The sequence below is a fragment of the Elgaria multicarinata genome, chromosome 6 (genome assembly GCF_023053635.1).
Source record: "Elgaria multicarinata webbii isolate HBS135686 ecotype San Diego chromosome 6, rElgMul1.1.pri, whole genome shotgun sequence".
NCBI classification, from domain to species: domain Eukaryota; kingdom Metazoa; phylum Chordata; class Lepidosauria; order Squamata; family Anguidae; genus Elgaria; species Elgaria multicarinata.
In genome coordinates, this window is record NC_086176.1 from 98,567,656 (window position 1) to 98,581,174 (window position 13,519).

The 13,519-nt window shown below is 38.6% G+C and overlaps 1 protein-coding gene across 3 annotated transcripts in view; it reads left to right on the forward strand.

Moving 5' to 3' along the window:
* Positions 1-13,519, forward strand: part of RICTOR (RPTOR independent companion of MTOR complex 2) — an 84,455-nt gene that overhangs the window by 21,376 nt on the left and 49,560 nt on the right. For all 3 annotated transcript variants that reach the window (XM_063128132.1, XM_063128133.1, XM_063128135.1), the window contains exons 4-6: positions 6,146-6,210; positions 8,722-8,853; positions 10,539-10,602. In XM_063128132.1, the coding sequence (XP_062984202.1) occupies positions 6,146-6,210; positions 8,722-8,853; positions 10,539-10,602 (261 nt within the window). The remainder of the gene's footprint in view (positions 1-6,145; positions 6,211-8,721; positions 8,854-10,538; positions 10,603-13,519) is intronic.

Below are 13,519 nucleotides of genomic sequence, written 5' to 3' on the forward strand. Positions count from 1 at the left end.
TCTTCTATTTAGGGGAAAGACAGAGGGAACTAGTGATGTGATCTCTCAAACATGTGAGTGTCACACAGTTGTGTCTCTCACTTGACATGATTTCACTATATTAAGTAACAAGCATAGCTGACTGCTGACCATCAGAAACATAAATATATTTGTAGAATTGTTTTAGCCCATTTTTATGACTAACAAGCAATTGTATACCTTTTTTAAAATTGTACTAATTCCTTAGATAATGTTTAAGCAAATACAACTAATATTATGAGTCATTTCACATAGACAGTTACTTGTATGCTAGAAAAGTGCAAAACAGCTAGAGCATGTATGCAATTAGATTTTGAGTCTTTTTGATACCAGAGGGCAAAATCCAACATGCATATGTCAAGAAAACTGATTTATAGCTTGTGTATCACTTCCTTTTCTGAATCAGTTTAGTCTCATCATTTGTGAGATAAGTATTCTTCAGACCCCTGTAGTGACATAATCTCTGTCATGAAAGTTGTTGGTGTGTCTGACAGACCTACTTTAAAAGACTTTTAAAAGACTTTAAAAGACAGCCAAATTCAGTTCCTAAACTATAAATACCCTCCTCTTTGAATTGCTCTCCTCATGGTCTTATTTCTGATATAAAGGCAACAACTTTAGTGATTTTCCGGAAATTATATTGCCAAACAAGAAATCAAGCAATTTTTGAAAAGTCGAAACCACATGCAGTATTTCATATCATTAAATAGAACTTCTGCCTTATGCAAACTAGTGATGTTCTGTGAAGTTGTTATTGATGTCACAGTTGCTTCACTTGAAATAGAGCAATATACAGGAACCTTTTCTACACCCTAGCAAGGCTATTTCAGCCAAAAAAGGGCTCCTAGCGTGGCTTATTTGTTTATTACATTTCTATACTGCCCACTAGCTGAAGCTCTCTGAACAGTTCACAACAATTAAAACCCTAAAATACCACATGATACAATATGTTAAAACTACAGTATAAAATAAAAGTTAAAACTAAAATAAAACATAGCAGCAATCTAAAGATTTTAAATAAAGTAACAGATTTAAAACAACAAACTGAAAGACTAAAACACCTAGGAAAATAAAAAGGTGTTCACCTGGTGCCAGAAACAGCACAATGTAGCCTAGCTACAGTTATCCATGCTCTGATAACCTCTCGTTTGGATTACTGCAATGTGTTATACGTGTGGCTGCCTTTGAAAATGGTCCGGAAACTTCAGCTGGTACAAAACAGGGCAGCCCATTTACTAACAGGGACTGGCTGGCGAGATCACATTATGCCAGTCCTTTTACAACTTCATTGGCTGCCAGTCCAGGTCCGGGCCCGATTCAAAGTGCTGGTATTGACATTTAAAGCCCTAAACAGTTTGGGGCCAGGTTATTTGAAGGAACGCTTCCTCCCATATGTACCTGCCCAGACCTTAAGATCATCTACAGGGGCCCTTCTCCATGAGCCCCTGCCAAAGGAAGTGAGGCAGGTGGCTACTAGAAGAAGGGCTTTCTCTGCTGTGGCACCCCGGTTGTGGAATGAGCTCCCCAGAGAGGTCCGCCTGGCGCCTACACTGTACTGCTTTCGTCACCAGCTGAAGACCTTTTTATTCTCTCAGTATTTTAACACTTAATTTTAACTTAAATTTAAATTTTACTGTTCTAACTCTGTATTTTAATCTTATATCAATTTTGTTGCATGGTTTTATCCTGGTTGTGCTTTTTATATTGTATTTTGTAATTGTGCTTTTAACATGTTGGTTGTTTTGTTATGGTTTTAACTTTTGTGAACCGCCCAGAGAGCTTCGGCTATTGGGCGGTATAAAAATGTAATAAACAAATAAATAAATAATAAATAAACAATGTAGCTGCCAGGCGAGCCTCTCTGGGAAGCTCATTTCACAACTGAGTATCACAGCAGAAAAGGCTGATTCTTAGTAGCCATACAATCACTTCCTTTGGCAGGGGATCCTAAAAAAAGAGAGCTGAAGTTGATCTTAGGGTCTGGGCCGGTATATATAGGAGGAGACAATCCTTCAGGTAACAATGGCCCCAATCAGCTTTGATTTGGGCCTGGAAATGGACTGGCAGCCAGCGTAATAGGATCACATTGGCCAGTCCCCGTTAACAATCTCTCTGTCCTATTTTGGACCATCTGAAGTTTCCTGATAATTTTCAAAGGCAGCCCCACATATAATGCATTGCAATAATCCAGACTAGACGTTATCAGACAATGGATAACTGTAGCCAGGCTATCTCTATCAAGATAAGGACAGAGAAGGATAAGTTGGTATATGAGCCTAAGATGATAAAAGTGCTCCAGGCCACCAAATCCACCTAGTGACAATATGGGATTATCTTATTTTATTAGGAAATTTAATATTATTATGATTATGTACATTTATATACCGCCCCATAGCCGAAGCTCTCTGGGCAGTTTACAAAAGTTAAAAACAGTGAACATTCAAAAGAAATATACAAAATTTAAAAACATAAAAGCATAAAATACATACAACAAACAGAGAATATCCATTTTAAATATAATCCATTTAATAATCCTTTCCACAATTTAACATATTTACAGTGCCCAATTTGCAAATGAATGTTGATTCCCCCCCCCCCAGGGTATTATAAGATCTAAACACTATTGGTAAGCATGAAAGCCAGTTTGGAGGAAAAGTTTTGATGTATTGATGGAGCAGGTGACATTGACTAGGTTCAGATGACACATTAACCCATTTATTTATTTAAAATATTTATATCCTGCTCTATATCACTAAGATCTCAGGGCGGCATACAGATAAAAACATACAGTATAAAACAATAAATATGCACAGTTGAAAACAAATTAAACCATAATCCAAGTTAAAACAATATATAATTTGAAATTTATATTCTGAAATCTCTTCATTGGCTCCCAATTCATTCCAGAATCCAATATAAACTTCTCCTGTTGACCTTCAAAGCTTTTCACGGTCTAGCTCCTGCCTATCTCTCCTCTCTCATCTCACACTATTGCCCCGCTCGTGCTCTTCGCTCCTCTGATGCCATGCTTCTTGCCTGCCCAAGGGTCTCTACTTCCCTTGCTCGGCTTCGTCCATTTTCCTCTGCTGCCCCTCATGCCTGGAATGCTCTTCCAGAACACCTGAGAACTACCAACTCAATCACAGCTTTTAAAACACAGCTAAAAACTTTTCTTTTCCCTATAGCTTTTAAACTTTGAGTTTGTTCTGACTCTATACTGTTAGCTTCACCCTTCCCGGTGCCTGTTTACACTTCCCTGTGCCTGTTTGCATTCTCCTTCCCTTCTTATTGTTTACTACAACTTTATTAGATTGTAAGCCTATGCGGCAGGGTCTTGCTATTTACTGTGTTATCTGTACAGCACCATGTACATCGATGGTGCTATATAAATAAATAATAATAATAATAATAATAATTTAAAAGCAATAGATGCAGTTAAAACAGTTAAAACAATGTGCCAGTGAGTTTAACCATCAAAGGCTTTGTTAAAAAGCGATGTTTTTACTTGGCGTCGAACCCATCTAACCCATGATAGGTTAGATAAACTATGATGGTTTATTTGACCCATGATGGCATAGTGTGTGGTCTTTGAGCTCCCCCCCACACACCACACCAATAAGCCACCCTGGGAACCTATAGGTTTCAGTAAGGATTATTTTAGCTATTGTGGGTTAGCATGTTGTCTGTCATGATGGCATGGGTTACAGAGATTGCCTACAGAGCCGCTCAGTAAGAGCGGCCAAAAATGCTTGGAAATCTGCAGAGGAAGCTGGGATACCAACCAGGCAGGCAGGAGGACTACAGGGGGAAGAGGGGTGAGCAGGAAAAAAGAAAATAAACTACGCTCTGAAGATTATTCATCCAGTCGTTTGTTGGAGCATATTATTTTTTATAAGCAACCATGGGATAACATGACATGTGAGCCAGCTGATTGGTTGCGTTTAGTTGCTTCAGTTAAGTGGCTCATGTGCTTCCTCCTTCCTGTCTCTTTTTCTGGTGCAGCCACATGGAAATCAGGAGCTTCCACTTCCATTTTAGTTTAGCATGTTTCCAAACCCTAAATTGTTAAATTTAAACTATGATTAACTAAAACAAACTAACTTCATAAGCTTGTTTGAAGTACTTCTTCTACCTAAACACAATTAAAATGAACCAGAATTTGTTTGGGTTTTGGCAATGTGACAAGCTGCAATTAATCCCAAATGGAAGTAAAAGATTTTGACCTTGTGGCTGTGCTGGAGGGTAACAGGTGAGTGAGAAAGGTTGAGGTTCCATGTAGCTCATTCTTGTAATGCTAAAGTATGGTTGGCATTGCATCTGAGCCAGTCTGTTGGGCTATGCATGACTGAAGGCTGATTAAAACAGTACAAAAGAATAGCCAAAAAGTTGGGGCAAATCTAAGGACAAGAGCTCCAATCCTGAATTTTTTTTTATGAATGCAGGAATTTGGCAGCATCCAAAGAGCTGTATCCAAGTTTCATTGAATGCCAGGAATTCTTTTAGAGGATTGTCATTCCCCTAGGAGTCTCAGTTTTATGGTGGGTTCAAAAGGAGAATAAGACTTATGAAGGAATTTTATTCCGGTGGCCAGTATTCTAGAAATCCTGTGAATCAAACCAGTTAAAACTACTGTACTTTTTACCTAGAAGCCTCCAACTAGAGTTCTTAATATTGTTTTTAGAAATCTAGCTTCAACAAGAAGTGACCTATACATTTCCATGGACAGTGAAATCTGGGGGGAACTTGAAAAGTGGCTTCTTATGCAGTCTGAGGAGCTGCTGATAGAAGCAAAAGCCCTGGGGAAATGTATGTGGCCAAAGGGGCTTTGGGATCATGCTATATGATGCTGAAACAGTCACCTCCTGGAACTTGCCCTTCTGTGAGTGAACAGTGAAATAAAGAAGACAGTTCAACATATCAGAAACCAACCTTTTAGCACCACATAGATTTGTAAGGTCCCACATTGTTATTGTTTTACTGGTCAACTGTAAACATTGCTGTAAACCAACATCCCGTTTCCCCTTTTCAAAGTGTTTATACTAATTTGACACAGTTTTTCTCCCCAGTGAAAATGTTCATAAATTAATCTTTGATATATAACCTTAACTCTCTTGTGCAGTGCTGAAAAAATGCCTTTCACAATTTCCACCCTTTATGTGAAAACGAGAGCTACTTTTCTATGCTTTTAATAGTTGAATCATTTTGAAACAAATGTTACCCATTTTGCCAACCTGTATTTACAGACATGTAAACAAAAGTGGCAGCAGTCACTCTTGCTTTTAAATATAAATGTTTAGAAAAGCAGTAGTGGCCACAGGCACTCCAGAATGAGTGTTACAGACATGATTGGATAAGGATGTGAAACTATTGTCATGAAACTCAGACAGTGGTAGGCTTCGCATGATCATGGTGGTAAAAGAAGCCATGCGTGTGGCTGCCATTTGCATAATTACCTGTGATGCAGCATCAAAACCTAGTGGATGGCAGGCGTAGCTTCTTACCAACTCTACAAACCATGACTAGCAGGTTAGAGGGTGGGTACAAAGCTAACCCACCATGCACCTGGTTTGGACAACATGGCAACCCATGCTGCATCGTGGGTAATTATGCAAATAGGGTCTGCATGAAGGAAGACAAGCCACGATGGCTTCTTTTACCCCTGTGATCATCTAAATTCAGTCTGTTTGTGATTTCTGTCCTTAGAGACGAAGAAGAAAAATAAAGTAAGCGTTGTATTATTTTTAAATTCTGTGTCTAAACTTGACAAGCTTGTAACAGTTGGCCATTCATTTTAAGGTAATTAAAGAATGCAAGATACATCAGAAAAGGGGTATCTTTAAGCAAATTTTCAATAATTCTAATTATCAGTTGGCTAGCCTCTTTCTGAAAGATTTTTATTATTATTTTAAAGGTGACTAAAATAGGATAAGGGTACTTACTGCCACTTGGTCATTTCTTTCTCTGTTTGTGATATTTTGAAAAATGCTCAGGTTCATAAATTTATTAGGAATTTACCAGGAAGACAGAGAAATTTGAGCAGTGAGAGTTTTCATTGTTAAGCAGTGTTTTCCTTTTTAAGGAATAGACTACTGCCAAAAGAGGTTAAAATATACACTTTTATTTGCAGCTTCTTTGTAATGCTGGTCATACTGAAGAAAAATTAGGTTTTACTTATGAAGACATCATCATATGGTAAGAACTCATTTTTTTTATTTTTGATCATTGTTTGGAACATTCATAAATGATAACTTAATAGTTTTAAAGTAACATGTATTTTAATCAGCATTTTGAAGGTTGATACAGTTAAATTATGGTTCAAGAAGAGATGAATCAGTAAGCCATCCATCTGACCAAAGCCCTGCCAACATGAGCCAGTCAGTGTGGGAGGAACACCGGAGGTGATTTGGCCCCCTGTTAGTTCTGAAAAAAGCAGTTTCAGTTAGATGGGCCTCTCAGCCTGTTCTGCTGACTTAGCAGCAATGGGCAGGGTTGGCGACAGAGAGGCTGTGGGATCCTTCAGATCCACGTCTCTCTCCTCTCTGCCCATTGCCTTGTTACTCCCCCTCCGCAAACTTACTGTTGCAACCTCAGAAGAGCAACTGCCACAGTGTTTTTCACAGAGGTTGTGAATGTGTGGGTGGGGTGGGCTGTGGGTGGGGAAACTGATCTCTGATTCCCCTTCCTGAGGTTGTAGCCATATCTACAGCCTCAGGAGAAGGTATCTGCCATATGCTATGGTCCCTGGGATGCTCTCCTCTGCAGAGTACTTATTTCCTAGGGCTGTGTATCAGAAATATCTCAGCCATGATCAACTCTCAGGATTTGGTGGGAGACGCAGTCAGGGGCCCCTGGCCTAGATTTAGGCTGGATGCCTTTTCCCTCATTTCCTGCTACTCGTGTCCAACCCAACTCTGACTGGCAGAGAGGCCTAATCTGACTTTGACTCGTGTCTCAACTGTGCACATGCAGGATGTTCCATGCCAGGTGTTCCCATCAAACAGTTATCTGTTGTACAGCAAACATGTCTGCAGTTACTTGACTGAAAAGTCAATTTTAATAAATTGATTTCTGAAAGATAACCCTTATGTTAAAAAAAATCATTGAAGAAATACATGTTTTATTTAAAAACCATAACCAGACAATAAATGTGGTGAAACTGACTAGCTAATTACTGCAAAAATATGCTATGATCCTATCATATGCCCACAAAAAGAAATATATTGATAATATTTTATAGATGCAAAGATAAAAGGTTCTTCTGTAATAATAGAAGAAAAGGTCTGGAAAAAACCCTCCTCACATGTTCTCTGAAAAGCCTTAATACTCATGCTCTATAAATTTGCTGGTCGGAAGAAATTCCTAATTTTCTTTCCTTTTACTACTAATGTGGACTAACGTTCACAACTCATTTCCTGCTAGTTTCAATAGTGCTACTTCAAAATCAATGAGAATTTAGCTATTGTTACTTATAGCTGTTAAGTGCTATTGTGTACACAAATAAAAATAGTGGTGTCTTATTCACATGGACAATGAAACCAGCACAAAATGTATCTAGCTGACCTCAGTTGGATCACTTGAATGTTTTAATATTTCCATTACATTGTTCCAATGTTTTTGTCTTTTTGTGTTGTGGGCATTCAATGGGAGTTTAATATGGAGGAGGATTATAAGACATGACAGCAGATTTAACTCTTTGTTTTCATTTTTGTCACAAGAACAATGAGTCCAGACAATAGAAACACGCACCTTCTATAAAATCGAATGTAATGATTAAAGAATAATTCCATTAGCAGATAGCTAGAAGTATTATCTGTTTCTGAACTCCCCCTCCCCAGCCATAAAAAAGAATGAACTCCACAGTCAGAGCCAAAGGGCCTAAGGCTGAAATAGCTACTGAGGTAAGCAAAAAACCCTAAACCCCTCTAAGCAGTGAGTGCAGAGGGAAATATCCTCCCTAACCCTGAAAGAGGTGAACAATTGGCCTCTGTTTGTGCAAGCAGGACCATCCAGCTGAGCCTTTGAGAAGTTTAAGCACTTAGCACTGAATTTTTCTCACTAAAGAAGTTTAGAAAACAGGAAGTATTGGGCCACACACATTTTAAACCCCCCCCTCCTACCCCAATTCAAATAATGACATCACAGGTTGGGATGGTAAGTGTTGTTTAATGTTCTCTGAACTGTTGGTTGAATTTTACAAATTGGCATTGGTGGAAGAAGCCAGACAGCTTTGAAGTGCAAACCAAATTACTTGTTAATCTGTTTAAAACTTTGTGGGTTTGGAACTGTATAACTCTTTAAAAGGAGGGCAGCTATTTCTTTGCTACTCTCTTTGTGGCAGGAGGCAGTCTAACTTGCTTTCAACATTAACATTTTGAACAAGGAGTAAACAGTTATTTTATATCTTGTTCTTTCTGTGTGGTTCTTTTTGCTACCTTTAGTTTAACTATGTTTATTACCTTGATTATGTGTTTGTTTATTGGATTTTTATCATATTTAACAGATTCATATGTTTTTTATATATTCTAAATTGCTTTGTGAAGGCCTTGAAAACCATGATATTTATATATATATATGAAGGAGAGAGTGGCTAGCTATGTATTCAAAGCACCTAAAATGAGGTGGAGAAGGTGTAATCTGTTTTAGCAAATGGGACACACTTGCATATTTAAAGCCTGAGTGATCTTCTCATCGTTTACATTATAGTTTGCGGTTAGCTTTACTGAATGAAGCAAAAGAGGTGCGAGCAGCCGGGCTACGAGCCCTTCGATATCTTATCCGAGATTCCAGTACTTTGCAGAAGGTGTTAAAATTAAAAGTGGATTACTTGATAGCCAGGTAACAAAAAAATAATATTAATTGGAATTACTCTACGTTTTCATGATTTGGATAATGTCCTGTCATTTATGTCTCTCTTGAACAGAGCCCAAGCATCATTTTGGGCTTGACCTAATGAAGGCATTGTTTTGTTGCTGTTTTGATTTTTGATTCTCATGGACAGACATGGTTGTAAACATTTTGGGCAGTACTGCCACTGTGCTCCTGCTCAAACATTTGTGCAAGCAGGATGCTTGTTTCCAGATCAGTATAGGTCAACAAAGCTTTCTTCTGCAAGCTCTGTTGACTTGTCCCCACTTAGGAAATGAGCATTTTCTGTTGCTTCTAGCTGCTCCTGGAACCACTAGCTTTCCATTGCCCTAGCTCTGTATCCCACTAGTCAGTGAAAAGATTGGATACTGCCCTTTCATAAATTAAACATCACTTTAAGGGTTTATGTTGATTTTTTTCTGATTATTATGTGCCTTGACCCTCCCATCAGCTGTCCCTCCCTCCTGCCTATGATTAAGGAACTCTAGGACTCATATTTCTTGAGCGAGTCACATATTGGCAAGCACACATCTCTTTGTCTCTCAAATAGCAAGCCCTAATTTAATTGTCCAAGTACACTTCCTCTCTTCTAGGGAAGAGTCTGGGCCAGCAATTCACTGTTGAGAATATTACTTGTTCTGCTCTATATTGCTTCTCTGACTCCAGCAAATCTCACAAGATCTGGGTAATAGATTTATAAATACAAAGGGGAAAACTTTCCATGTATATCCCCAAGTATGGTCTACAATTTAGCCTCACTTTCTCCTGCATGATAATAGGATTGCGACCTGGGCTGTCCTGCACCCGCCTCCAGGATTTTGACATTCTGGTGAAGTGTACCCCTCCCCCCATGGTTGGGGCCTGCTCTTAAGCCTTTCATTTGATCACATCTGGACCTGTTAATCAATTAAATTGTGCATTAGCACCCAAGGAGCCCTGCCTTGTGTAACCCAAAACAATTAGTGTTTATCTTTCCAAAATAACCTTATTTTAGTTAGGAATTGGAAAAGCAAGGCTGATTACTAAATATTTATTGTACAGCCTGGTTCTGTTGCTGAAAGACAACTAGCTGAATGAAGGATTGCATCTGGGCTTAGGTGTCTATACAGGGTCATAGCATCTAAATGAGAGACTGAGAATTGGGAGATTGAATGAGAAGAGATCTGATGCAACTAGCTGTTCACACTATTTTGCATCTGTCTCTAAAACTTGAATCTCACCATTGCATTCTCTAAAATAATTATGACTTGTTTCCATTGGCAAAAGCAGTGGAGTTCTGCTCAGGTCACTTTGGGAGGAATGGATGGTGGTTATCCAATTTCCTCCTCCCCTCTTCAACCCCCAGTGCATATTCCTCAGGACTGCCAACCCTACAGAGCAGGTATTCAGGTGGTTTAGAAGACTGCAGGGGGAGGAATTGGTGATAAACATCTCTTCCACCGCTTCACCAGCTGAAATGCTCTGTTGGATCAGAAGCCTTCTGTGGGAAGAAGGAACCTTTTTGTCCATGGGAGTCAAATTCTGGACCCAAGCCAATGAATATTTCTAGGAAATGATTTCTACATGATAACTTTTCAATAACGTGTATTTTACCCTCTGAATCCTAATTTAAAGAAATTAATGTATTTAATAAACATTTTTGAAAATCGTTTTAGGTGCATTGACATACAGCAGAGTAATGAAGTTGAAAGGACACAGGCACTTCGTTTAGTCAGAAAGGTACGTAAATACATGGCAGTATAGTGAAATTTTACACTAAATTGCCCCTTACCAAATTACGTATGATTGTAGAAGAAGTGGTAGAATGTTACAAGCACCTTGCTGCTTTAATGTGTGAAAAGGCCCTCAGACATGCTAAACTACAGTTGATATGTTGCAAACATGGTTATAAATATGGAAGCAGAATGTAGAAATAAGCCCAACAATTTAATTGTATCCAAAATTTATATGAGCAGAAGGCTGCTTGTTCAGTGAGGTTTTCCTGTCTCTCTTCCCTTTGTCCTCTCCCAGAGCATCTTGTAGGAATCTGGCCCCCCTCAAGGAAAGCTTGAGACATGGGAGGTGGGAATTAAAATCTGGTGGAGGCAGCTTGTGAAAGTGGAAAGCACTCCATAACATTTGGGTTCAACCTATTGTATTTAATAAAGCAAACTATTTTGGATTGGGGAATTAAAAACTCTCTTGTGTTCAAACTCTTGTCAGCTTGATATCCCTGACTCTTCCAATCATCCTAATAATGTCTTGAGCTACTAACAAAGTATTGAAATATATATTTCAGTTCAGTTATCAATTTGAAGCAGTAAGCCAAATCACTTAAAAAATCATTCCAGCCCATCCGCTAAAGCAGGGGTAAGCAACACACAGCCTTCATCCTCTTGTACGGTGCCCAATTAAAAACAAAACAGAGAGGCCAAATCTAGCATGGTTTTAAGCTAAATTTGGCCTTTCTAAGGTTCCATAATGGTTTGCTGCCAAATTTTTGGTGCCAAACTGTTGATTTGTTTTGCCACCACTGTACCACTGAGTTCAGCAGCAGTAAGTGTATACTACTTCATAGGTATACTTACTTGAACCTTAAGTTCTTCTTCTTTGTCCCCACCAAACTGAGGCAAGATGGGTGGCTGCTAGAGAGAGGGCCATTTCAGTGGTGGCATCTCTGATGTGGCAGAGTCTCCTCATAAACATCTGCCTGGTAGCATTTTCAAGATTTTCTTTTTTTAAAAAAAAAATTTTACCCAGATTTTAAAATATCTGGGCTCTCACTGTTTTAACTTGTAAACTGAGCTTTTATTTGCAAATTATGATTTATCTAATGGCCTGTGATGGGGCATTTATTTCATTTATTCTTGTCAGGTCCAGTATCTTATTGTAATTATTTTAAATTTTAAATGTTTGAGATTTTATATTATGCTTTTATTATCTTGTATGTGTGTCTCTTTTTGTGAACCACGCAGAGAGCTTTGGCTGTTGGGTGGTATAGAAATGAAATGAAATAAATAATCACGATAATTATTATCTTAATGCTGCATTTTATTGTTTGTTTGTTTGTTTTTAATTAGCTTTTTAATTAGCTTCACTTTTAGTACTTGCCTGGTAAACCAGTCAGGGAACATGCATTGCTGGGTGGTCATGTAAGTGTAGTAGTATTCATATAAATCTTAGTAGTAGTGATAATAAAAGCACTAAAACCTTTAAAACTTACAAGATAAAGAAGCAAGCTCAAGGTGTAGCAATTTTTAAAAAAAAGCATTTTTCAATTAAGGGCGATATTAAAAAAGCTTCTTAATTTGTATGTTGCACTGTGTTCTGCCGTTCATTTGTGATTCTATTCCCCTAGTATCCTACCCATCTTCTCAGAAGGAGTAAGTTGTAAAGGTTGTTTTAAAGCAGTTAATTATTAAAAAATTAGTTGGAATTTCCCCAGGGCCTACTCTTCAAAGTCCTGAATATCTGGAAATTAGGACACTGTACAACAGGAGTGCAGAAGCAATTTCAGCCCATGGGCCAAATTCGGTTTTGGGGAAGCTCTCCAGAGGTGCATACAAGTGGTGGGCGGGGGAATAGAGATGGGACGAAAATGCAGAAGATATTGGCATATTTTAGCTTAAACTCTTACCGCCAGTAACTGAGGCTTAGGAGAGGCATTTCAACTTTTTAGGAAACACACTGTGCTAAAGCCAAGAAACCACCAAATAATTGGCCGTCAGGGGATGGGTGAGTGGCCCTCTGGTGAACCCTAGAGAGCCTGAGCTCCGCCACCCCTTGGTGGACAAGGTGCTTCAGAGTACATTTGAAAAGAGACGGAGCTAATTATGCAATGGGAGTTTGGCTTTTACCATTTTTTAACATATCAGATTATAGATGGTAAGCCCAAAGGAAATATTCTATTTCTAAAAACGTAAAGCAGAGAAAACCTGGTAGCAAAAGAGCCCTAGCTATAAGTAGTTGTTTGTTTGTATTTTCTTGCCACCCATGATGAGCTTAAGCTTGTTCATGCCTTCCATTCAAGAACATAAGGCCTTGTTTCTGTGAAAGAGATTAGTATACCTACTCTGTGTCTAGCGTAATGGTACAAAATAACAAGAATTGATTAAATTAAAGGTTCTCTCATTGTAGGTGGCGAATAGTGTGGGTTTTTCTTTGAAGTTCAGTCTGAAGGAGCTTCCTGTTCTGTGGGTAGCAGATCATGATTTACAATGCAACAGTTTCTCAAAAACATTCTTATAAATAAACCTTACATTTCAATGTTGTGCTAATCATCTCATATAGACTTAGTATTGAAAGGTGATCTCCAAATGCAACAAAATTGCTCCCTCCTTCCTTACTTCCTGCATTTAGCACCTTAGAGAGAGATTTTAATTGCTTCAAAACACATCTGAGTGAGTTACTTTCTCAGGACCAAATTAGAACTGAAATTAGATGCTTCTTTATATGAACATAAGAAGAGCCATGCTGGATCAGACCAAGGGTCTATCTAGTCCAGTACTCTGTTCACAGCTGTCAACAAGTAACCCACAAGAAGGACATGGGTGCAACAGCACCCTCCTGCCCATGTTCCCCAGCAATTGGTGTATATAGGCTTACTGCCTCAGATACTGGAGGTAGCACATAGCCGTCAGGACTAGTAGCCACTGAT